Genomic DNA, 26,632 nt, shown 5'->3' with positions numbered 1-26,632 from the left:
TATTAATTTTATTAAGTTCTTATATTTCAGTCTGTTGTCAGCTTTACAGATTTTTACAGCAGCAGTTGAAATGTAGTGGAGCTGAATGAATGCTTCTTGTGCTAAGTCTTCCGTGTTGCTCCAGATCCCAGCGCAGTCTCACCGCAGGCCCTTCCTTTCAGTCCCACTAAACCTCCCAGTAAAAGCAAAATGTGCTGCTGTCAAGATAATATCCAATCAATTAAGCGTGTCTGTGAAAGCATTTCTTAGAAAATGGTGGGCCTAAGCTTATGAAAACCTTTCAGACAGCTCTTACCGTAAAGCGACACTGACATTTGCAGGTTTAATTTATGTCTTTGAGAGACATGGTAAAGCTAGAGGAAAAGGAGGATGAGGTGTCCGCCTGAGAAGGAAGTCTTTTTTGGTGCAACTCCTCCCATTTACCTCTATTTACTGCCACGGAGTCCAGCATAGGCTGTAGTTTCACATTCAGCTTCACCAGACACTGGAAGTTAAAAAAAAAAAAAAAGAGGATGAGAGAGAAAATATTGACAATATTTCCTTTGATGGACACTCCAGGGAGCAACAGGGTAAAAAGAGTTTAATCTGGGCCGTGCCCCCACCCTCCTCGCCCCCAACTTTAAATTCCTGTGTAGCTAAAACTTAGTGTTCCCACTGAGATCTCTACCTTATCTTTTGCCTGAGGCTTTAAGTAAGCCACCAAAAAAGCGCACATAAGGTGGCAGAGTTGCTGCTCAACTACTTTAGCTTTCTTGTAATCCTTAAAGATAGTCCTCTGAGGCATCCCCCAAGTGCCTGAGGCTCTCTGCTTGCTGGCATCTGCATGAGCAGGAGGTCCACTGGTTAGGTGACAAGTTGGGCAAAGCTGAAATAACCTTCAGATTCTCCCTAGTGCTAGATTCTTCTTTCCTATAGATGAGTAAACTACAGCAGTACTGTGCATTTCAAAGCTGGCAAAGAATCCATTTCTGTGTGCTCAAAATGAAGAAAAAAAATAGTTTTCTTTTTAGATTGTACTGAAATCACCTCTTTTCTACATACCCAGCCCAAAGCTCACAGTGGCCAGGAAGAATCTTTTATCTGGTTTCAGCTGGCTTTGAATCAGCCCCAAAATTATATAATCCCTGCACACCTTTGTTAGAAGTTTATTTTACCTTCCCCTTTAGTATCAAATGTTTACGTGAAAAGACCACAAGTGCTTCACTTGTTCTTGTCCATACATTGAAGAGAGACAGAACCTCATTAACAGCAGCAACTGGATGGTTAACCAGTTACCTCCCTAGTGGTCACCTAATGTGCCCTTTCAAGACAGAGGAGGAGTATTGGTTTGCAGCTTTCTTGATGAGCAAGAAGTGGGTTTTGCTGAGGGTGGGGTATTGTGCTTTCTCTGATAGCATGGAAACTACAGATTTGCCATTTGAAATAAAGTGTTGGTGCAAGATAAAATAATGACAGATGAGAGATCAAAAGCTGTTCGTCTAAAAGAGCAGAAAATTAGAAGGAAAAGAAAGGATTTGGGAAGCAGGTACCTTTGCAGTTGATAATTTTCATTATTTGTTTTAAATAGCAGGGTTAACAGCAACCACTTTAAATAGTCCCCAGGGCCCAGACACCACTGAAGAACTGGATTTTTTATAGCTAGGCTGCAATCCATGGGAGCTTGGGTAGCTACTGAAGTAAGTCTTGGTAGATTTTTAATTGAGCTATTATATGATAATTAAGGGTTAATGGCCTGATTTTAAGATGTGCTGAAAACTTGCAATTTCAGTTGACTTTAGTAGGAAATATGAATGCTCAGCACTTCTGAAAAATCACAAGTAAGTAGCTGATTTGTGTGGAACTCAAAGCAAATCCACTTGAAATTATTTCCTTAGAATATGACGGAGACTGGGCAGATAATTTTGCAACCTTGGGTCTGGGGTAAGAGGCAGAGGTTACTGCCGTCTCTACGTATAGTTTCGCTCACTGGTGATGGTAATTCATTTGATAGAATGGACGTGGATTTATAACATTCCCATCACCGTGCCATCACCGAGCTCCCCATTTTTTAGCTCTTTATTTCAGATCATTGTGTATTCCCCAAACCTGCTTTGGTGGGAGTCCAAACCAGAGGGGCAGTGATACACCATTAACACCTGAAAATCTCACTGCTGCTGTCATTGGCATCTGCATTATCACTGGCTGCTCAGTGTCTAGAGGCAGCACATTAGATATTCAACTCTTGGCAGCAACTGAGCAGATCCTTTCTGCGCAAACCCAGGATCCATCCACTGGCAGTTAAGCTTGCTGGTTATTTCTCAAATCTTGAAAAAGTTCTCATGAAGTATTTTTCCAATATGCGCTCCAAGCACAAAGACAGCATTCTGCACTCCCACCCTGCCAGCTCCAGGACCTGTAAGCGCAAGACACAGTACAGGCTGTTCTTGTTCCGAGTGCTGTACCAGGAGCCTATACCTGCCGCAGGCAACGTAGAGGAGAAGGGGCGCGTTCGGACAGTGGCCTCTGCCTCAGCAGGGGTGCGCAGCTCTAGGCTACCTCTGTGTCCTTTCTGTACTGTTTTGTTACCAAAACTGACCACAAGACCCTGATGTTTTCCGTCCTAGTGCCACGGAACAAATGCAGAGATCTGGGCATGACCCGCTGCTGGGCCAGCTCTGCAGGCCTGGGGCACGGTGGGAGTGCTGGAGCTGCTCGGGCAGTGAGCTTTGCATCCACCGCGGCAGAGACCAGAAGCCCAAGTAGGCTGGGAATAGATTCAAGAAGCCCCCACACGGTTCTACTGTAATCACTGTACCTTGTGAGCTGAAAACACGTTTTAAATCCAAAAGTACAGGCATACATTTCTTAGAAATATATACCTAAGTGCATATTACAGAGTCTAATAACCCAGGTGCAGCAGAGGTTACCGGGTAAATAACAAGAATGTCTAACTAAAAACATTAACTTTGATTAAATAAATTAAAAGTAATATTTAAGAATAAACCATTTTTTAAATATTCAGTTTTACCATAGCACAAGCAATTAATTCTATGGAACACTTAAAATATATAGTGTAATTTTAACCAACTTTATTTTGTTACACATTAATTTAGATTAGGGATACTTGACAGTGCAGATTTTGCACTTGGTCTATAAAATGTCTTTACTCAGACATTGATTTGATGTTTAAACCACTGCTTCTGTATTTAGTATCCTTTCACTTTGGGACTCTTTCGTTCTGATCTAGTCTTTTAATTAAACCAACTACTATAATTCCTATGGAAATTAGCTTTTATTTTATCTTTTCCTGCTACCAAAGCATTTCAGTAGGACTTTCTGATACAAAGTACACAAATTGGATTTTATTTCTGCTTGAGATGTAATTAAAACCTCATTTGATTACTATATATCTGGCCCTGTTTTAATTATTAAACCCCAGTAATCAATTTTCTTTTATGAAGCTTCTGGGAAATTATCTCAAAAGCCACACATTTCTCTCCCTTCTGGCAGGCTCTCGACCATTTACTGAATTACATTCAGACACCTGTTCATGATCAGGATTCAACCACCAATTTATTCCCAAAGCTATTTAAGTTTATGTGGCTGTAGCCTTGTCAGTTTTCTACCTCCTGGATGCACTTTTTACTTTCCATTTGATTGCCTGATCCCCCCACCTTGATGTACTGCTCAGCCATGCCACTGGTTTTGATGTACATCTCATACGAACTGCTTTGCTAGCGATCTGTCTAATTTGAAATCCAGCTTCTTAACCCCCAATTGGTTATTTGCTTTAGTAGGAAGAGGCTTGGTGTTTAGCAGCTCTCCGACATGGGATCCCACCACAAACTCGGAGCTCCAGAAACCCCTTTTTCCTCAGCCTTCCTTGGTGGGGCTGGGAGCGGGGGCGCTGAGGGAAGCCCTGCCTGGACCTTGGTGCCCCCGGCTGTCCAAGAGGTGCTGGACCGGTGACCTTTCCTGTTTTATCCACTTTGCTGTAAAAGCTGTTCTTAGTCACAGAGCTGAAGGGTGCCAGGGCAGCAGTCGTGCTGGCTGCTGCGTGCTGCAGCGTTAGGAAACACCAGAGAGGTTTGCAGTTCCCTTCTGCATCCACGTGTCACCTCAGGTGTGTGACTATGCCGGTTTTCAGGAAGTTACTGTATAGCACCAACCTTTTCTTACCTCCTTCAATAGTTTAGGTGTCTTTTGTGACTATGTACAGCTCTGCCTACAGCATACTTTCACAAGGTATAGCTCCTCTTACAGATAAGCTCTTCCAGCACAAGAAGTTAAAGGCACTTCAGTGCTCCATTGCGCACACCTGGGAGAGGGCAGGGCTGCATGGAGGACAGGCTCAAAACAGGGAAAGCATGAGATACTCAGAGGAAGCTACTCATGAGAGAAGGTAGGGAGGGGAGAATGTCAGGTTTTTTCTCCATTTGGTATAGAGAGCTATTTCTTAGGTATATTTTGCTAGATAAAGCATAGAGAATGCAGAAGTAGTAGAAGTAGCAACAACCCCCTTCAGGGGAGGGTGATGAGTAGCAGTGGAGGCATTTGTTGGTAGATCTGCCTCCTAGGTGGTGTGGAATTGGGCTTCGTCTGCTACATCACCTTCATCTCTGGGAAAGCATGTTATCTGAAACAGCCAAGATGCAGCACAGGTGTGGCCAGGGTCTAAACTATTGCTAAAGCAAATACATTTTGTTGTATTCTAATACCAAATCCTTTAAAGAGGAGTATGGTGAGTCCTAACTAAGAAACACTGCAGGACCCTCAGAGTATATACTTCCCCACCCCCTGAGATTCTCATTCAAATATTGACCAATTCTGACCTTGCTTAACTTATGAGCTTTGACAAAATTACAGCTCACAGAAGTATGGTTGCAGGTCTAATATTTGTAAAGTGAGTTTATGGAATAAGATCATATAAATTCGATTTTATGACTGAGCACATATCAAAAAGTTATAGGTCTCAGTGTTCACTCTACTTTGGAACCCTGTGGTTTGTAATGAATCACTTTTATTATGTAGGCAGTTTCTGAGTTGGAAGGGAGGACTAGTGACCGAGAAGCCATAGGGATAAATTCAGACCTGGTGTAAGCATATGAAGCATTGCTGAAGTCAAGAGAGTCGTGACCAGTTACAGCAAAGCTGAATTGGACTCCTGAGTTTTGCTGAAGTGGCTTTCACGTGAGGATACGCAGGCCAAAGGTGAGCCATCTATCTTAAAGTCCTTGAACTTCAGATTAGTTCAGATAAAAGGGAACCTGTACTGCAGTCATCCACAGATTTGATCTTCATAATACAAATACTTGATGGAAATTGTTTTGAAAATCCAAAAGCATTTCTGTATATACGCCCATGTACTAAAACAAAAAAAAAAACCCTGCTAGAATTCTACCTTCTATAGGTAGAATACAGAAGATAAAGTGATACAGAGAAGATCTAGGGATTAACTTCTATGAACTTTTGACTGTGTGCGTATATGAATTAACTATTTGCCCTACTGATTCAGGGCCATATTTAATCATGTTCCAGAAAAAAATACTGTATTTGGGAGGAGGCTGAGTTCATGAAAAAATAGAAATTGCAGCAATCTCCTCATAGTTGAAGGAGACTTGTTTATTCCTTCTAGAGCTCACTGAGGAGGTGTCCAGGTTGAGAAGTACATAATGCATCAGTGCATTACTTTCATATTTCTGCCAGGGCATTTTTTTCTGATGCCTAAAAATGATAATTAAATTAAACGAATATAGTACTAACTTCTCTGATATTAATAGAAAACAGGAGTTTCTTTTATCTTCTCTCTAGACATTGTTGGCAGTGCAGAAGGAAGTCAATTGTGCCTGGAAAGGGATCTAATATATGCACAAGTGTTCAGCTCTTCCACTATGGATTAGCGTTATGCTTCTTTCTGGTGATGGTACACTAGCAAGAATAATGCTGTAGTCCTTTGTAAGTAAACATGCACATTATAGAGGAATGATTATAAAGTAGGATTCTTCAGTGGTAAAATGTACCAGGTGCTTCAGGGAGGAAAATACGTACAGGGCTCCTGGTAGCCAAATGTGGTCTGACCAATATCAAGCACGCTCTGCTGTCAAAGGGAAAGAGTAATACTGAAGGACTGGGTACCTACTGAAGTAGCTCAACTGATGTGTTGCTGTAGTTGCAGATGATTCATCTGTTCATAATAATTTCATGAAACCAAGGGTTTGCTCAGAGGAGGAAGAGTTATTACTTCATAAACAACTTCTTATTTGGCTCTGCTGTTTATAGTTTTGATTCTACATCTAAAGCATGCAAGAGACAGAATGTTTCTAACTCTTTTCCTTTCAACATTTTAACCAAGCAGCTGATCAATGTCTTCTGCCTTGCTCTTAAATGGATTTTGAAAAACTCCTCAAACCGTATCAGTCTCATATCCTTATTTAGTTCTTTGAATTTGCCCTCAGCTGGGAATTCTGCAGGCAACTGTGATTCTGTTGTGTTAAACACTTACTTGAAGTGTTTCATCCATCATCACTTCTAGTCCTTTTCTGATGCAATGTAGTTTGTGCTTTGTCTTTCTTGAAAACTGAATGGCTGTTAAATTATCCATTTATCTTCTTTCAGATTTGCTGTACAATTTGAGTTCCCTCTATTGGCTGTCTCTTCTACCTTATCTGCCAACTTTTCAATCTACTTCCTCAGATCTTTATATACATTTCCATACACCACTGCATGTCCTTCGCAACACATTGGGCAGATAATTCGAAATAATACATCAACAGAAATTGTAGTGTTATGTTTTATTCACTTTTTCTCACAGATCAGGCTGAAAGCCTTTTAGTGAACCCTAGCTTCACTGAAGTCAATGGCAAATGTTGGGGTTTCTGTCTTCTCCCAAATGTCTTTCTTGATGACCTGCCCTTTCACATGAGACATTTTTGGCGTAAGTTGACTCTTGAAGAAGTTGAAGTACTCTTGTTTGAAGGGAAAAAGTACTCGTTTCTGTTGTCTGTTCTTCTAAGCAATTTGGGGAAACTTGTAACTTCCTAAAATTGTTTCTAGTAGTGCGTTTCATCAGTATCTCATCACATTACAAAAATCCTAGCAAAACTAATGTTCTGTCCATTTCCAAAAGCAAAATGAATCCCTCCTTGCTCTCACAAAACAAAAAAAGAGGATCGGGATTTTTGTGCCCGTTGTAAAAAGGTGTTTGTGATACTAATAGACACAAAAAAATCCTTGTTTTGAAACCACCAAAACTATGCCTTTCCGTATTACATTGTGAAATAGCGACTGACTGGGAAGGGAATTGCAAATAAAAGCATTCTTTCTTCTTCTGGTTTTTCTTTCTTGTATAGCTCTTCTTCACCTTTTCTCTCTATCAGTACAAAAGTAGCAGAAAAAAAGAGACTCTTAGGTTAAGGGCATGAGGTAAGAAAGAGCTGATGCTTGTTCCATTGCTGCAAGTTGTAACACAGTCATAGTATCTGAGTTTTCTGAAAGTTCAAGAGAGTTCATTCTGGGTGGCCTCGTTTAGGTTCCTCATTAATAGGCATGCAACAAGGCAACAAAAGAGCTGAACCTAGCTCAGCTCCTGTTTCAAGGCTACAGAAAGATCCTTCTGCAGTGCCCAAATCTCCTTTCTCTGGGACAAACCCTTATTCCTAATGTAATCCTTCCTGCCAGCTCCCCCCCAGTACTGGCATTTGGGCTGATTAAGTTTCCTCTGAAGCAAATTTCTTACAAACACAGCAGGACAGGCTGCACCTGCTCTTCCTTGGATAAAATTACCTCCTGGATTTCAACACAAAGTGAGGCTAATTTGATCTGCCAACGTCTGTGCAGCCTGAGTCCATGGTGTATCACATACGGCAGCCTGAGCCTATCTGCCTTACTAATCGAAGTCAGCCCGGCAGTCCCAGGAAGCATAGATGGCATTATCTCTCACTGTCTGTGTCCAAATCAAATGTCAGAAATAAGCCTTGCCGAAAGCGTGCATCTTTATGGCATTTGTTAGGATCTATTGAAAGTTACCCCCCTCTTCTGCTACAAAGGAAAAGCTGATTTCAATGAGAATTGCACAGAGCTGATCAAATTGCTTCCTGTGAACACATTTTTTCCGAATAGCTTAGTCCTGATTCCCCTTTTTGATTTTTTTGTTAAAACACTTCTCAACAACTTATGAACATATTTCAGGGAATGTCTATATGTTGCTCGCAGTGAACAGCTCACTACTCGGTACTAGCCCTGCCCCCTGACTAGTTGCAAGCTTTAAATAGAACAACAGCGCTCTGACTTTCATACCAACAATCCCAGGGATGGGTGAATGGTGGTAAAACAAGCCATTTCCAAAAAGTTCATATGGATAAACCCTTCCTTATTAAAGAATTTTAAAAGTTTTTCAGAGTACAGAAACATCAGAAGGAAGCAATCATTGTTTTGGCTGCATCCAGTGACTCTTGCCCAAGTGAGGACTAAGCCATCCCACACAGTCCATTCTGGACAAGTAGAGTGGTCCAAACCCTGAATTTCTTATACGATATTTCCTTATGCAAAATTGTAATTGAAGGAATGAGGAAAAGGAATAGAAGGTGTACCTGAGGAACGGCTGCATCAAGACAAGTGTAAGCCTGATTCTTAAAGCACACCTTTTCTTCCTTCTCTGCAAAGGAGTATTAAAGTTTAATCTCCTGCCTTGTAATTGTAACTAGAGCATGCACTTTCAAGAAAAAAAATCACTGTTCGTGCATATGCACTTTCAATTCATGTGTTAAAGTCAACTGGAACTGGAGAAGTTAAAGCACTGAGGTAGCCATGGTTATTGGAGACTTCTGTGTATTTTTTTTCTATGTTTTGTAGAGGCGCTACCATTTATAATACCCCATGCATTTAATATATGCTTACAAGCAGAATAGATGCTTTTGGAGCTACATCATCATACTCTAAAGATAGATTTAATTACAAGGACAGATATTATCTTCTGTAGGAAGACAGGCATATCAGAGCTCTTGTAGTTGTAGACAGAGTGATTAGATTTCTTTCTAAGTATGCCAGACAATGTGATAAAGAAGGAATCTGTCCCTCCCCATTCCGTTCAAAACATTTAAATTACTTGTTAGGCTAAACATAAATGTTTATACTCTTCCCAGATTCCTCCTAGAATCTCGGATGCAGTAATGCAGATTCCCTTCTGTAGATACTATTATATGTTTAAAGCTCTCAATACCCAAGAAAATCTTGAATAGCACTAAAAATAGCACTAAAATGGAGCAGTTCAATGGAGCACCAAGGTAGAGGTGAGCAGGGCAATCTCAGGCACGCATAAGTTGTAAAAGCTGTGAGCTTCTTTATCTTCCACAAAGACATCTCCCTTAAATTTAAATAGCTGCTGTCATTGTCACTGACTACCTGACTCTGTATTTATCTGCCCAGCAGCAGAGTGCACGGCCTTTGGCCCTGCTATTCATGGTGCTGCTGTCTCTGCCTAACAATGCTGTGAACAGAGCTGGGCTTCTGTTGGCGTCTTTTGTTTGATCTGAATCACTGAAGCTTTGATGATGTTTGTGAGAAAAAAAAATGATTAAAAAGAATAAGATCTTCACTCTCCCACTTTGTCTGCTCCCCACAGAGAAATCTAATCTGAGTTGGGAAAAATCTGTGGCTGATCCTGTCTTAGGTACACACAAACCACAGAGTCAAGAAGGGAACTCTGTTGGTGTTGAAACTCTTAGCATCTCTTTACTGGAGGGTCAGAGAGGTAATTTGTCTTAATGATCAAAATTCTGTTTCCTGTTACATGAGCATATATGACCAAATAGGTACAAAATCCTTTATGTGGTGAGCACAGCTGTCGGTATAGCCATAGTGCTTTATTTTTAGTGGGGTGTCTTAGATTTTCTGCTTTAGCTGCATGTGCTTCCCCTTTATAGAATATTCTACCAAAAAGAAAAAAAAAAAAGGGAGGGGGGGATGATTACTTCATACTGAAGCTACATTAGTAGATTTGAAATGCTCTACAGTTCAAAAAAATGTATTTTTCCTTATAAATTATTATTCTAATAACTTTGTTTCTCATCTGTACTGATGAGCTCTTTTCTTGCTGGCATTTTTGAATGAAGAGCAAATGTGATGCAGTAAAGCGTGACTAAAGCCCCTAAAATCAGAGCTTCAGAGTAAATGGATGGCTGTTCTGCTACTCAAGGCAAAAACTCCACTGTCACATAAAAATACTCTGATCAGTGATCACTACAGTAACAAAAAAGTAAATTCAATAAAATTATAATGTCCCAAGTGTAATAAAAAGCAATGAACAAAAAATTGGGAAGCCTTTATCTTCACAAACCTTTGATCCACAGTGTGAAGGAACCAGATTTGATTACTAAGGTATTTTGAAATTGGAGGTGGCTTAACTCCCACATTGAGCAGCAGATGTGGGAGAGCGCAAGGGAGCAGAGCCGTGGTTACCAAGAGCAGAGTCAGGCTTACAGAGCAAACGCAAAAAGGTTTTGGATTTAGATACTTGGATATGGGAAATCTAGCTTTGTGTAATTCCTGTGTCTTTTTTTTTTTTTTTTTCCTATCCCCACCTATCATTACATATCTATATTTAGCTTCAAGCTCCATGTTATATTATGATGTAGTGTGTTTTGTATATCTTTGACCTTTCTTCTCGTTCGGACAGGCATTCCAAGGGACAGTCGAAGAGGATTACGAAGAGAAGATGCACGCATCTTGAGGATTTGCTAGCCACTTGTAAACCTTCTCACAAAAAGGGGCCAAACACAGAAAACAATTCTAGCCAGGTAAGCAGAGAGATGTGATACACATCCCCCAACAAAGGGGACTTCATTATCCTTTACTTGGGAGAACTGCACCTCAAAGTGGGTTGTCTTGGACTGCCTTAGGAAATGCAGAGAGCTGAGGAGATGCATAAGGAGGAGGTAGAGCCAAATCTCCCCAGAAGACTGATCAAGTCCCAAAGAATGTTTCATAATGGACCAAAAAAAAATAAGGCTAGGAAAGCCATAACTCTCTAAAATGCTTGGCAAAATTTATGTATTTTTTTTAAGCATGAAACATTCCTCATGGGCACTCTGGTATGTAGCCTGGCTCATAAGCTTTGACTGTGGAGAAGATATGGTTTGTTATAGTACTGTCAGTGGCACTGGGGTGGTGTCAGACCCCTCCTGGAAATTTGGGCTGTGAAGTTCCTTCTGTATTACATACTTCAGACATGCGCAGCTGCCAAGAATAGCCTAGTCTGGGGAACTACTTTGAGCACAGAAAATTTCAGGTGGCTCTGGTGATCTCCTCACTTTAATGGGAGTTGCCAGTGTTCCCATGGTTGCTGGGACCGTCTCTACTGTGTGGGTGTCAAATAAAACAGAGCACAGCATTAGGTCCTGCTGTAGCAGCTGCGTTGGTGCGAACACATGCACTCCCCACAGAGCTCCCTTTAGGGTGCTGGGTGCTGGGATCTACCCACATGGATCCAGGACATCTAATCACTAGCATGGAAAAAACTACATGCAAAAGCCTTGATTTGTTCTCTATGGTGTAATGTTGTAATTTTGGTATCAAAATGAGTGTCAAATGCTTATTTCAAACAGTTTTTATTAGCACTATGCTAGTGAGCTCTATAAGGACTGTTAAGATTTTACTAATTTGTCAGCTGCCACTCCACCTCTTCATGTCGCATTTGTAATGATGTAACCCATTCTATCCTTACATACAGTCCCTACAACATATTACAATGGCTAGAATTTTAAAGAATGTATATGGAAAGGAAAAAAAAAAAAAGAAATCTAGGACTTGGCCATAGTTGTAGTGTTCAGCCAGCCCTAAACGGAGGATTTACAATGCCTGAATACACTGCTGATGTGATCTGTGTACTGAGGTTTGATTAAGCTGGATATGAAAATTAAAACTTGGCTTTCACATTGAAGAGAGAATCTCCTGCAGTGTGATACTATGACACCAAGTTTTCTGTTTACCCCTAAGGCTGGTGCTGCTATGACTTCCAGGTTTGATGGTGTCTCTTTTTTAAGTTGTTGAGCAGCAGGCTAATAGCTGCACAGCATGATGCAAAGACAGCAGAAAGCAGGGAAATCAGATGTGAATATATTCCTCAGAGATCTCCTGCTAAGATGGAGCTAACTAACCAGAGCTTTAGTGCTCAGATGTAGTCTTCTCATGCAGAGGATGGGCTGATTATCAGCTCTTCCTGCTTTATTGTACATTTTTGGATTACAGATGCTATTACAAATCATGAATTCCGGTACAATATGCATTCTAGTATAATATGAACTATTATATTGAAAGGAACATTATTTTTAAAGAGTTTTTGTCCAAGGTCAGTTCTGCCCCCCGCTATGGTTCAAAATGATCTTGGTATTTTTAAAAATGCAGGTTTATGTTCTTCTTCTGTGGTTCCTTTGCATTAATTGTTTGAAAGCTGTAGCTTTAGTTGATTTCATCATGACAAAGACTGACCTAAGAAAGGGACAGAATCTGCTGGCAAAGCAGCAGCCCACCTCACTTTTCACACAAGTTGTCCATGTCACACAACAGCAGCTGCCTTTGCCGCTGGGCAGTCACTTCGTTATTGCCACAGTGGCAGCCTCAGATGGGACAAGGTATAGAGGGCAGGGGAACCACATCAGCCTTCTTACCTCGTATGCTACTGGTGATGTATCTGGTCTATAAAATGAAAACGAACTGCCAATCCATTTTTGTAGGGAAGCTACTTTCAGGCGCAAGTTCATCAGTTCAGCGTTAAAATGGGAGCTGGTACGTGCTTCCCAGCTCTTGGCTTTTTATGACCACTGACCACTGCTTGGAGATGTGAGGCAGTTTCGGATGCAATGGCAACAGGGAGAACTTGTTGCAGTTCCCCAAAAAAGCGAAGTGAGAACATCCCCATGTTTTCTCAGACATCAGTGGCCAAACTGGCAATCTTTAGTGACTTAAGGCAGTCTGTGTGGTTTCAGTGGGTAGGAGGAAGACTGGCGGACACAGCTATTGATGATTACGTTTCTATAGTGTTATTTTCCATTTATCATCCTGCTCATGTAGCTCTGCTTTTTATACAGATAAGAGAGAAAAAGTTAAAAAGGTGAAGCTTATGTTACACAAGTCAAATTCTGAAGCTGATTTAATCCATAAAGACAGAAGCATTATTCTGATCATCTATAGTCTTAATATAGTAGTCATTGAGAGCTTATACACCTTATAGCAAGCACCCAAGCAGTCTGTGTAGAAGCATGATTAGATGAGTAAACTCCAAGTTAAACAGCACACATGTTAAACCACAAGTTATTTGTCACTGACCTTAAAGGCTTGGCCTAGAGTGCCCCTTAGCAGTTGGAAAGGAGCCAGAAGGGAGTGCGAAGGCTCAGCCTTGAGCTTCCCTTTGGGTCACAGCTATTCGGACAGGTTTGAGAGCAGCACCTCTCTGCAGAGCGCTCCACACCATGCCATGATGAGAATCAGTTTGTCTCAAACACGATAAAATAAACAGTTGCTGTATCAGCTTTTAGAACTTGGAGAGGAATTATATTTACACATACTAACACCTCCAGTGAATCTGAAGATTTCTGCATAGAATTCGGGCTTTGGTAAAGTCAAAGAAAGATAAGAATTCAAATAGCCGTCAAAGCTGCAATGTAAGCTAACGCTTTGTCCCTAGAGAGGCAAGAACAATCTTCTCTGGACTCTACCGGAACAGTAAGTAAAAATTACCTGATACAATGGCATGCAGATACTATCAATCCACTCGAGTTGCAACCTGGGTAGTTCATCTTTCCTGTTCCGATCAAAAATGGCCTGAATTGAGAAGGGAACAAAACCGTCATGCTTTATTACACTAGAGTATTTTACAGACACATCATCCAGCACTTTGGAACTGTGATCAAATTGTCACAACCAGAACATTTTGTAAACCATAATCAATCTTTGCAGCAGTCTTCCTACTGCTTTGTCTGGCATGAAAAATAAACTGTTTATTTTCAATTCTGTTTTGAAATTTGTAGGCTGAACGTATTTGAATTTTATAATTCTGTGATGTGAAGTAAATGCTCCACAGTTGGAGCTGATCTGGTAAGAAACCTCCTGTAGAAATGTAAAGTAGATACCTTGGAGCAGAAATTTCCTTTTTCTCACATGGGCTTTTCCAGCTCTGCAAAGTGACCAGTGATGGATCTGGGCTCGCTCCCTCCCTCCCAGTTACAGACCCTTTCTGCAGAACCAGCCATGCCTGTGAATCCAAAGGGTGAGGAACCAACAGATTCATTTTGGGAGCAGCTATCGGTTTGTTCCTCTAGAAGCAGCCTAATTCACTGCTCACTGCACTCTCCAGAGAAGAAGTTATAGAGGTCGACGCTCATGTTTAAGAGGCTCAATTATTGGCTGAAAGGAGATGGAAGAAACTGAGTTCTGCAGAGTCTGAATGTGAGTTGATTTTCCTCCATACTCTGCCTGAGATGACTTGGGTCCATCAGCTTTCCATCTACAGGATTTTAATCCTCCTTCTAGTGACCTATCTGCACCATTTACTGAATGTCTTTTTTTTTTTAAAAAAACTCTCTGAATATGCCAAGTTTTAAATATTTCTGGTTGTTTTGTTTTTTTTTTTTTCTATGTAAAGTCTGTTCTTATTCTGGGCCCATCTCCTCAAAGCTCTGGCTTTTCTCTTTTTCTGCACTTCTACCAAGTCTGCAGTATGTCCAAAATGTAGATGTAACAGCAGACCTTAAAATAATTCTTAAAGTTGCTGGACCTACGCCATTTGCACTGGAATTCATTGCTACTTGAAGACAGTAACATTAATGTATGTGTTGAAATAAAATTACTTCCTATTATGCTCCATTAGCATGAGAAACACACTTTGCAAATTTTATATAGAAGACAGGAAAGGCACTTATATCCATATTATATGGAATGGCAGTTGCAGTTATTCGGGCCTAGATTTGGTCTCAGAACTGTGGACTCTAGCTACCATTTTTTTGAGAACATGTACACACAGAACTACTATAGGGAAGAAATCTATTAATATCCCAACCTCTGACAGTATACAAAGTGAAAATCCATTTATTGTATCTGAGCACTATTTACTACAAACTTTTTAACTTCATTGACTTCATTCCGTTACCACAGGCTCACGTGTGAGTATTGTCAAAGTGAGAACAAGTCTGAGCCACTGGAATGGTCTTCTTATTTCTGGAAGCATAAGCATATTTGTGAATGGCTTCTAAGTTGAATTCTTTAGAATACTTTCTGTTCCCCTTCTCCTGTTGCCTCCAGATAATGGCTTGTCAACATTTTGAGGTATTTAACCTATGTAACATTTTCTCTTCGAATTGCTCACTGAAAATCTTTATGGAACCTTTTTTCTTGGTTCTTGTTTGACACTTTATATCCATCTGCCTGTATTCCACTCAATACCAATTTATTCTTTCAATCACAGTATTATATTTAGTTATATACCTATAGAAATGCTTTTCAGCATTTGACACATCAATTAAAACAGGTAGCTGCAACATAAAGTAAATCTGACAATTTTGATTTTCATAAATAGCTGATGATTTTTTTATTTGAATACTGTATATTAAAAACAATACCTGTTGCTTAGAAAAACCTTGGGAACAGGTACAGAAAATGGAGAAAAAGCTCAATGCAAAAGGAAATGACTTGAATGAAGAACTTTCCTATATGGCTCTAAATGCATGTTCTTATTGGACAGAGTCTTTATCTATTCCAAAATTTTTCTTTACATACAAAATTCAGTTAGTTTTTCTGAATGAACCCAATTATATTTTCTTACCCTATTCAACTTAGTTACTATTTCAGAAGTGATAAAAACTTACTGAAGGGGTGAGTTTGAGTTCAGATCTTTCTCTGTCTCCTTGTTCAAAGAACTCACTGGTTACCAGCTCAGCCGCCTAAAATATAAACCATGATAAAGATTAGGTTTCTGGCTACGTAATTTTTAGGGTAATTAGTTCTTGCTCAGACCATGAGTTCAGCCTTAACAGTGTTTAACTGTAAAGAAGTGAATAGCCCCATGTATATGACTGATGTCAGGTATGTGTGTTCGCATAGTTTTCAGGATTGGACATAGAGGGGTATAGCCATAACCAGCAATTGGCACACTCACCCCTTCCTGATGGGGAGCTGGCAGGGGGATTACATTGCAAAGTCAAGGTAGCACTCAGTGCAGATATATGCAACTTACTCAACTACTAAGAACAGAACATTATAGCTGCTTGTTGGCATCCACAATTGTGTCTGTAAAAATGCTTTGTAAAATGTGCAAGAGCTCGCTGGGTATTTACAGGCTGTTGCCCTACATAAACAACTTCACTTATCAAAAACAACCAATTACCTCTGTTGTCTTAATTTAATGTGAAATCATGAGGGCTTTTTTCCCCGCTAGGCTCTACATTTTTCCCATGACTGTCATCACTATAGGATCTGAATATGAACTCAGATTCTGATTATCATATTGAATCAGAATCAAGAACTGGTGGGTTGGAAGTTGGAATGCGTTTTTCTGACTTATGTGAATGAGGATGTTCTATTCACAGCAAAGGTTTGTGCTGCTCAGAAAAACACAAGATTTAAAACCAAAATCAGTTATGGAAACAACAGGAGTTTTAGGAAAGTCAAACAGTGAGCAATCCTCATATAGTAGCCTTTACGTACTGTGCTCTTCTCATGTGTGGGACTTTGAAGGCAGGCACCTGTGACATTTCAGATGCAAAAAAAGGAAAGTAATCTACTGAAGATGTCATACAGTCCTGTCACACCTGCTTATTGTTTTCAAGGTAGGAAGTGATTTCATAACACCAAGACACAAGAGTGTGAACTAAGGAGAGAACCTGCACTTCATAAAATCTCGAAATTTTTTGCTCTAGCAACTGCATGGTAGCTAATATTCACAAATCCTAAGCTTGTTAAAGTTGAAATAAGGAGTAACAAAATAAATTGGAAGTAGGTGAAGTGATGTTATAAAGTACTCTTAAATCTTGAGCCAGGCTATCACACAGTTTAGGACTTTGTAATGTATATGATCCCAGTGCACTAATAAAAGTCTGGATCAATACTCCAGAGAGATGAATAATTTAACAACTTAGCAGCAATTAAGGGTTTGCCAAGTGTATTGTATAAATATAATCAAGACATAGTCTCACCCCTGTCTCTCACTGCTATTCTGATCCTGTTCTCCTTGTGTCCCTTTCCCTCTCGTCTGTTTCTGTCTTCTCTTCCTGAATTTTGCCTTCTTACATGTAGCCTTTATTCCTTCTGATTCATAAATTTTAGTATCTTTCTCCCTCACTTTTCATGTTTTTTTCCTTTTGGTACAGTTGAGGTCCAGCTATTGCCTGTTTTCCCTCTGTGGACTTATTAGCCTCTCTGCTCACCCGAGTAATGTTTCAATCAATCCCAGACTGGATTTTTCAATATAAAGTAAGCCTGTACACTAGGCTGCAGGGGAGTTTTCACCTGCAGACCTCAAGAGTGATAAGGATAGAAAAAACAGTTTGCCAGAGACTTCAGCACTAATTCAGCATCATAGCATGAAGCTTGACAATATGGGAAACAGACCCTACCTGACATTTTGGCTGTTAAAGAAAATGGAGAAGCTAACTGCGTTAAAGAAGAAAAATGAGGAGGGATTTCACACACCACAGCTGTGGCTGGTGGCACTGAAAATTCTTGTGACTCATTTTCCCACTGCAGGATATGAGCAACCTCCCTGATTTCCATGTCAGGTGGCTGTATTCTGGCCAAGTAGAGCAACAGCCTTAGAAAGACTATTGCCATAGCCTGCTTATAAAAGAAAAAAAGATAATTTGACAAAAGTGCAAGCTGAGCTGAAGACCTCACCACATAAATGTGTTTTTACTAAGTTAATGTGCATGTAACATTTTTAGGTCCCTTTCAGCTTCTGTTGCTTCATTGTCCTTCTCCAAGACTAGATCTCTGGTCCAGCTTCTCTTTTTCATCCCACCACTTTGCTGTTAAGCCAGTCCAACTCTCTCTCCAGATGCTCAGCCACCCTCAGCTGCGCTGGGCTATTTCCTATTCACTTCTTGATGCTGTACACTCCTCCAAACCCCTGCCCAGCCTGCCTTCTACCAGCTTGTTCTGGGCCTCAGTAAAGGACAAAGGATTTATAAGCATGGATACAGGAGATATTAAGGATGGATGCTGAGTAAGGAAAGATGCCTAGAAGAGGGAAAATCACATGGTAAAGGACAAGACTTTTGGGACAGGTTGCTTTCTCACATTCTAATTGTTTGCCAATGCTGGACCCGCGTTTTATGTATGTTTCTAAAGAACCTACTCACGCTCAGAAGCTTGAAATTTGTTTGTTTCTAAGCACAGGATGCTAAAAGAGGCTCTATGCTACACTTGCAGTTTTTTCTATCAGTGTTGAGAAAATGAACACATTTTCCTTATTGTATATTCTGAAGATTTTATGATAATCAAAGCTTGCAGATCATCTGGCAGTATTTTTGATTTAGGGAAGATTCTGCCGCTGCCAAGGAAAACTTTGGGACAAAACAAGTAAGCACGGCTTATGCTAATGCTAATGCTTTTTTTTTTTTTTACTTAATCCATTGATTTTTTTATATGGATTTAAAAGGTTAATAAGAGGGGAGGTTGTAAAGCCAGATCTCTTCAGGTACCTACACTCTGCTCACCAGCATGTGTACATGGAAAGATTATGCAATAAACCATTTTTTGCAGAAACCCCCTGCTATTTTTTTTATAGCATTAATACCACTGTAAGTTGATTCCAGTTTTGGTCCCTTGTAAGCCAGGGCCCTGGGAATATTGTCCTGCTAGTCCCGCCTCCTCGCAGCCCTGCTATTAATCATGACTTGCCTGTCTTGAAATCTCCCACGGTTTGGTCACAGCTCCAAGGTCACAGGCTGTCATTAGCATTGATCTGAAAACCAGAAATGAACAATACCAGCTGAATAAAGCTTTGTTGGATTTCTACATAACTCTGCTCTGGATGCATAAATAAATAATACATATATAAAATGTCAGCCTTGGCACCTTCTTTTCCTCCCGAAAAGAATGACATGTTTGAAATCTCAGCCATCAGCATGGCTTTTACATCACAATTGAGCCTAGGAAGCCTAATGTGTTGCAGGTCATCAGACGATGAATTTTGGTATTGTGCATTGTACACTAGAAAAGAAATGATATTGCAATGGAATAACTGCTAATTTTGCAATACTTCTAACACTACTTACATGAATACCTATAATATAATAGAAAACATGTGCTTCACATGATATAGGTAAGGATATTATTACATAATAACACCTGCAAACTGGATTAATTTATATGCCTATTTGCAAGTGACTGCTGTAGCAGAAGAACCTATAATCACGGGAGGCATCCCAGACACTGTTTAAGCAGTTTCTACTGCTCATCTACAATAAAAATTTAAGATTTACTATGAGCTATACTGTTCCGCTGTAGTTTAATACCTAGCTACAACCATGCTTTATATGCATTAGGAGAAAGAAACCATTCAGCTGTAGAAAGCGTTTATGTACAGTACATGATGCAGATAAAAGTCTAAGAAAGTTTAATTGAAGAACAAGGACACTGAAAATGAAGCATCAAATATATTGCCTGGATCTAAAATTAGGAATGGGTGAAATGATATGGAAAATAGAAAATGACTGATATTTTGGTCAAGAGACCAAAAGGAAACAGAATTTTAATGAAATTTCAGATAAAATGAGACATAATCAGGCATGCATATGCAAATGCACGCATTTTCTTGTCTCAAAAGCATGGTATACTCAAACCACCCATAAATGTCTGAGGTTTTCAACAGGATGCAAGCTCAGAGCATTCGTGAGGGTTGAAAGAGTACTGTGGATCTGCAAATTCTCAGGTACAGACTAGGAGAGCAGAGAGAAGCATGGCCAGGGAAAGAAAGCAGCTGAGAGGAGGAGGGAACAGGGAACAGACAAGAAAGACCTTTGTGCCCTGAGGCAGAATATTGATGCTTTCTGGAGAAAGAGCGGAAGGGCTGAGCAGTAACTGGTGAGGCTGGGAGGAAGGGAAGAAAACGCGGCAGAGTGTGAAGGCAGAACAGGAATGGAGAAGGTGAGGTCACACTGATTACAACCCCGCTCTTTGGTAATGTTTAGAAATCATACCATATGTTTTATATCGTGGATTGTATGTTTTAAACAAGCTACTTTCTCTTATTACTCTAAGTCTTCACTCCATGAAATCTGAAATTCCTTAAACAAATATGGGGTACACTTTAAAATAACCAGAAAGCAAGAAATAGTAGTGCTCACCGAAATATTTCTCGGTGGTTTTTTATATTCCAATCATAACCACCTTTACTGACAAGTTCAAAAAACTCGGTCCTTCTCCTGGAACAAAACAGATTATCAGAGAAGGAAACAAGACACTTGGAGAGCAGCACTGCAGTGGAAGCACAGTTCTCTGGATGATACGAAACCATTGCACCTCATGTATTATTGTTAAAGTCGTTACACTGACAGTCCATTTAAGCGAAGCATACTAATTTCCGAACATGTTCTATAAATGTCTGTTATCAATGTCAGAGCTGCCTAGTAAAAGCAATATTGTATTTATGGTCTCTGCAGATAAGGAAATAAATGGTACCAAAATGTTCAGTCTTCCATGGAAGCATGAAATGTTCAGCTGCAGCAGGGGACAGACAGACAATAGAAACACCCCTGAAACAGATACACACTTCTGTCTACTTGTCCTTGCAAAATAATTTTTTTCTTCTGGATCCTGAAGGGTTTTTCAGAGATGTGCAATTCCTGTTATTTCCAGCACACAGAACAGAACAATGAGACACAGGAGCTGCAGATGTCTCAAGTTTGTAGTTCTTATTGACTAGAAACTAGGTCCCTGTGCTTGGTCCTGTGCTTTGTCTTCTGCAATATCTTACCTGTGTCCTCAGAGATGGACAAAACATGAGCCAGAACATGTTAACGTTTGTTTGTTGCCTTTAAGTACCAAAATTCTGAGTGATCGTAGTCTGTGATTTTTTATGGCACTGAGACTCTGAGCAGCTCTTATCACATGCAGCGTGACTACAATACGAGGCAGATCCTGCCCCGGATATAGTGAAAGTTGAGGTATAAAAATAGGTAACAACTTGCCCAGGGTGACACAACATATTAACCTGGAAAGCAAATAGCTGTGTTCCGAGTGACAGCCCAGTGCCCCCTCTCATGGGAGGCTGTACTGTCTCTTTGTCGGGTGGAAACGTACTTAGATTCCCCAACAGGAGACAGTTTGCAAAGCCTTGTATTTTCTACATTTACTTCAGCTAGACAGAAATTTTGAACAGTCACTGTTGAAAGTACAATGCTACCTGACAGCAGGCAGTACAGGTTCTATATACGAGGAAATGCACACTTCCAGGAACATTGCCCTTGATCAATGGACAGAATTTTACGTGGGGCACGTTGCATTATTCTGGTCCCTGACTGTCATGCATTATAGACCGGTCACTCCTACTATAGGGCCTTTTCTAGAATGGATTTAATGACAGCAACTAGAGCAGGGAGATACAAGGACAATGTGATGGTATCTAATCTCTTATGTTTCGTGAAATAAGATATAAAAGAGTTTCAGGTTTCCTAATTTGCTGGGACAATGCAAAGTCACACATGCAGAAAACAAAATTCAGTTCTTTCACACAGTCATAGCATCATGGCCCCAGTGGAAACAAATATTGCAATGATGAAAATTTTAATGGCCAATAGTAGTTGGCACACAAACCTTAAACCAGCCTAATCCTGAGCAGCTCATCAACAACTACATACTCTATTAAGAGAGTAAGCAGTGGATTTTTGCATCCTGTATTTCAGTGTCAAATTTGGTAATGATTTCTTTTTGACATATTGGATATCCTGAGCAGTTCTTAAATGGTTACAGTATGTTACTGGACAAAAACAAGATGACATCCAAGAAGCCTGAAACGTTCAAATTTAAAATATAGAGATCCATAAACAGTAACTGAAAATCTGAGTCTCAAGGCCTCATGTTAATCTGAAAACTTCCAAATAAGAATTTTCTTTGAAATCCATTTTAATGGATGCAGAAGTAGTAGTCGAACTTCACAGAGAATTTCTGGTATAGGAAAGTGTCACCCTGAGGAAAACAGCACATGTAAGGAAACAATTTAGTGTTTCCTACTGGTTACTTATGCATGGTATCCAAAACAAAGAGATTTGCTATTATTAAGCAAACACAATATGCCAGGATTTCAGAAATAAACAGAATGACAAGAATTTTGCAATGTCTTTGAGTAACATTGACACTGGTTGTATTTTGCCCGGAAGGGAAAGTTGTCTCACTATATATAGCAAATCCAGTTGCTCTACAGCCCAGTGGCTCAAGACATCATTTGAGTGAATTTCCGTAAACTTCATTTTGGTTCCACACTTTTGCTTGTTGTATTATCTACAAGCATCATTATCTGGAATTATCCACTGAAATCAAGTATATTTTTTGTCTGATCTTTTACTGAAAGGCATCTTTTTGTTTGTAGAAAAGTAGTGCCTTGAGTAGGTCATAAAGCCTTGCTCTGCCTGGAGTTTTGTTGCTGTTTTGTTAGCTGGACTTTGTGATCATTAGGTTTAGGTATTCTAAGAATACTGATACGAGAATTTCCTTCTCTACAAAAATATCGAAGACATAGCAAACTGAAAAAACAAGTTAGGTACTTGTGCGGAAACATCTGTTCACAGAGGGTGGCTTTAAGAAGTGTAAATCATCAACGTTTCCAGGGAGTGATTTTCAGGCACTTTTGGAAGTAAAGTAGCATAACAACTACCTGATTAATGAATCCTAAAAACACAAGAGGAAAAGATAACTTATTTGCAGACTTCTGAGTAGAGAGGCCTCGTTTTCTGAAAGTTTTCTGATTCATGTAGCACATAAAAATCAATTATGCAAGCAAGGAAGATTAATCTTGAAATTCAGCTGATGTCCCTTTTTGGACATTATTTCTCTGCATTAAAACTAGAAAGACAACTGGACCATGTAGTTTTTCAAGTGAAGGCAGGCGGGGAAGAGAGCTCCATCATGGCTGGGCCTGGGCTCCCTCGCCAGCCACACCTGGGGGCCAGGGGGCATCCCGGCCAGGGCAGCTGCCCCCCCTGCCCCTGCCCCTTGCCTCTGCCTTGACAGCACAAAACGTTTCTGCAGCACTTGTTATTTGTGGTGAAACACGAGAACTCGTACTGACACATCCCTGTGGTCCCCGTATCTCACTTAGACCTGTCAGCAGCTTCCCCTGCCACACCAGCCCCCCACATACCAAGAGATCTGAACAGATAGCTTCTCGAAGAGTGTGGCCTGAAAGGGTTTATTTGTCCTGCTCAGGGTTTTCATATTGGGGAGCACAAATTTCTTCAAGGACTAACCTTTAGAAGTTATTTATAATAAAACTATTCATTAAAATCCCTTTTTAATAAAACTTCGCTGAGAATACACTTGCAGGAAACAAACAATATCAGCATTGGCTACTGTCAGTACTGTTTAGAAACAGCCCTTGGCACAGTGACCAAATACTGAGGGAAAGACGACAAAGCAACATTGCAACATCCCAGTTAGTATTTTTACAATTAACAGTTAAAGATGTAAAGATGCAATGTTGATATAGATAGTTAGACAATTTCAGGGTAAAGACTTTGCCTGAAGTTTTCTCGAAACTTGGTTTGGTATCAACCATCGGTACAAAGAAGGGGTGGAACCCAGGTATATCACCCTAAGAAAAACATTATTAAGTGCTACCCCAGCACCGTACAGGATAGGATGCTAATGGACGTCAAACAAAAATTCCTAAGGATGAAATATAAAAGGCTGGGAAGGCAGTACGCTGAAACTGCACATCCGACAGTGCTTCTCCCTGTCAGTCAGACCCAGGCATGTGCCAGAGACTGGGACGTCAAAAGCGCGATGTGATGGTGACACCGCGACTCCTCTGACTACACACAGGCTCCCGCACATCTCACTGGGAAAAGCTTGGTAATAATGAATAGTATTTGAAAAACATAAAATAGCACCAACTTGAAAGTTACTTAGAGATTTGATTTGCAAACAAGGGAGATGATGAAAACTGGATGAGAGAGATCCTATTACACTTCTCTCAAGTTAAGCTTTTTAAGATTTATTCTCATCGGATGCAAATTGGCATAATTTCCCTTCAAAGAAGCAATCTGTATGCTTTCATTACCTCTGCAACTGGGTCTGTAACTAAATATAGTATTTTTCAGTATACATGTTTAGAAGCTCTGAAATGGTGGAAAATAATTCTAAAATGTCATGGATTTTCTACATGCCTGAAGAAATTTATCACAGAAGGGACAGAAGAATTATGGGACTGAGCTGTAGCTGATTCCTGGTATCACTTTGAACTATCAGCCTAGGATTTCACTTGCTTTTTGTTGATACAGACATGTCACACATTAAAGCAAGACTTACTTGGACACTTGAGATATTTCTATTAGCCTAAGATATACTAAGTATTAAACTAAATCTCTTCAACCATAGCTAAACACTAATTTCTCATATTATATATCCTTATTGGTATTTAATAGGTCATTAGAGTAAGTTCTTCGAATTTTCATTTGTCAAATACAAGAAATGCCAATACTTACTCAAAATACAGAGTGAGGTCTGTTGCCAATATCGATTGCTTTAGAAGCTGCATAAGGTCACTGTAGTCCTTAGAGGACAAGTTAGCAAAGATGTTGTGACCCTATAATGAAAGAGATAAAAGAGGTAAAGGGCTAGCAATCAATATAGTTTTTTAAAAGGCTTTCTAACTCTTCAAGTCAACTGTTCCCCTGTAACAGAGGGCTTTTCTGATTCATGGCAAAACTACGACAAAATAATAATGTTAATACTGCTGAGATTACATTGGGGTGGAAGAGTTGACGACTGTAATCAAGCACCCGGGTTGTTTTTCTAAACTCTGCTGAAATTATGGCCTCTTGAGTAAAGATTTACTCCTTGCTCTGACCCTGCACAGACTCAGTTTATGGGGAAAAACTATGGATACATCTCAATCTTTCCTCTTATTAAATGTTTGGGGAGCTGTGCACTGCAGCTTTTGAGTTGTGCTCCTAATAGATTTATCTGTGCTGCTGCTTGCAGGCACACAAACTGCTGTTAGAGCAGTCAGAGACACTAAATCAGGGTTTCATTCAAAACAGCCCATTTGCTCACTCTGCCCATTACTGCGTTGTCTTACAGTGTATAGCAGCATTCCCTATGCAGGCTAAAACCACAACTTTATGCAGTTTAAATGTCCTTTATATGCCCAATAGGCTACTTTTGAGGGGATCATGGATTAAGAATTTGAAAGGTGCTCCGTGGCCAGAATGAAAGGAAACAAATTATTTAATATTGCTATTTGAGAGCGGGAAGGTCTTTTTGTCACTGAATTTCTGACAACTAGGAGGGACAGAGATCCTATAACTTCTCTATGAAATCCTAGAGAAAATAAGCTGAAAGAAACAAAATTAATAGAAAATCCTAAATGTAAGTTTAAGAAGTGTTTTTTGTGACATTAGACACATATAACTAAATTAACATAAATAAAAGTGTGACACTTTTTTCCCTAATCACCTCTAGAAATATGTTTTTGCTAAACAGTCTTATTTTGGTGGTATTTAGCACTGTAATGCACACATTCAGTATGCACTGCCATCTGCTGCTTAGGAAGATTAAAATGCCCTTAAAACCAAGAATTTTCCAGCAACTGCATTGCTATAACCATGATGGTCTGAGGACATAAAGAAGATAAGGTCTGGAGGTAGGGATGGCATTTTTTAATAGATCGGCTAATTCTTGGACTAAAAAAAGTAATATGCCATGCATTAAAGATGGTCTTCTCTGTGAAAATGAAACTATTATTTCTTTTCAGCTTAATATTGAGAAGGATTTGAGAATCTAAAGCTTATTTACAAAAAACAATTTTTAAACCAAAGCACTCAAAGGAAAATAAAGCAAAATGTACCAGGAAATAACAGTCCTTACAAGAGGAGTAATTTACCAAGTTGTCTGTTATTCTATAATATCTGTTGCCTTTCTGACCTGTTTCATGGTGTATAAACCCATGTCACTATAAAGCACAAGATCACTTATACTGAGGTTATCATGTCAAGAGTAAGGGATAAATAGCTCCTTTGTCCAACAAGTATAAAAATCTAAAGAAATAATACAATATACTATGTTTCCTTCTAGACAGCAAAGACAGACTAGAATATGAACATTAGTGGATAGGATATAATCTAATTTCATCCTATTTGAGATTCACCAGCACTGCTCAGCCGGTGAAAGGTGGTTTATCTTTAAGTAGGCTGAACAATCCAAATCTGCATTTATTCCAAACTAAATGGTGTTTGTTCCATTAACAAACAATATCTAGTGGATAAAAATCCTGTAGGATTAATTTTCTTTCTGGTCTAGAAATGAGGACCTGAAGAATTTGCCTAAATGATCAAAGGGGAGGATGTGCATTTCAAGTAACATTTTACATCTCTGAAACGAGCTGGAGTAGATTCCAAGCAAACAAGTACTTTTTTCATAAATTTAATTATTTTTAAGCTGGAAAAGATAAAGA

At 39.7% G+C, this 26,632-nt stretch overlaps 1 protein-coding gene across 1 annotated transcript in view; it reads right to left on the bottom strand.

The window, feature by feature from the left end:
* PDE11A (phosphodiesterase 11A) overlaps positions 1-26,632 on the bottom strand; it is a 134,883-nt gene continuing 108,251 nt past the window's right edge. The window contains exons 15-20 of the mRNA XM_065637182.1: positions 24,663-24,763; positions 20,310-20,387; positions 18,862-18,925; positions 15,834-15,908; positions 13,711-13,794; positions 1-484 (exon numbers count right to left, since the gene is read on the bottom strand). Of these exons, the coding sequence (XP_065493254.1) occupies positions 323-484; positions 13,711-13,794; positions 15,834-15,908; positions 18,862-18,925; positions 20,310-20,387; positions 24,663-24,763 (564 nt within the window). The 3' untranslated portion in view covers positions 1-322. The remainder of the gene's footprint in view (positions 485-13,710; positions 13,795-15,833; positions 15,909-18,861; positions 18,926-20,309; positions 20,388-24,662; positions 24,764-26,632) is intronic.

This window comes from Caloenas nicobarica, chromosome 6 (genome assembly GCF_036013445.1).
Source record: "Caloenas nicobarica isolate bCalNic1 chromosome 6, bCalNic1.hap1, whole genome shotgun sequence".
Lineage (NCBI taxonomy): Eukaryota > Metazoa > Chordata > Aves > Columbiformes > Columbidae > Caloenas > Caloenas nicobarica.
Note: the sequence above shows the minus strand (reverse complement) of the source record. Positions and strands in the feature narration are given on the sequence as shown.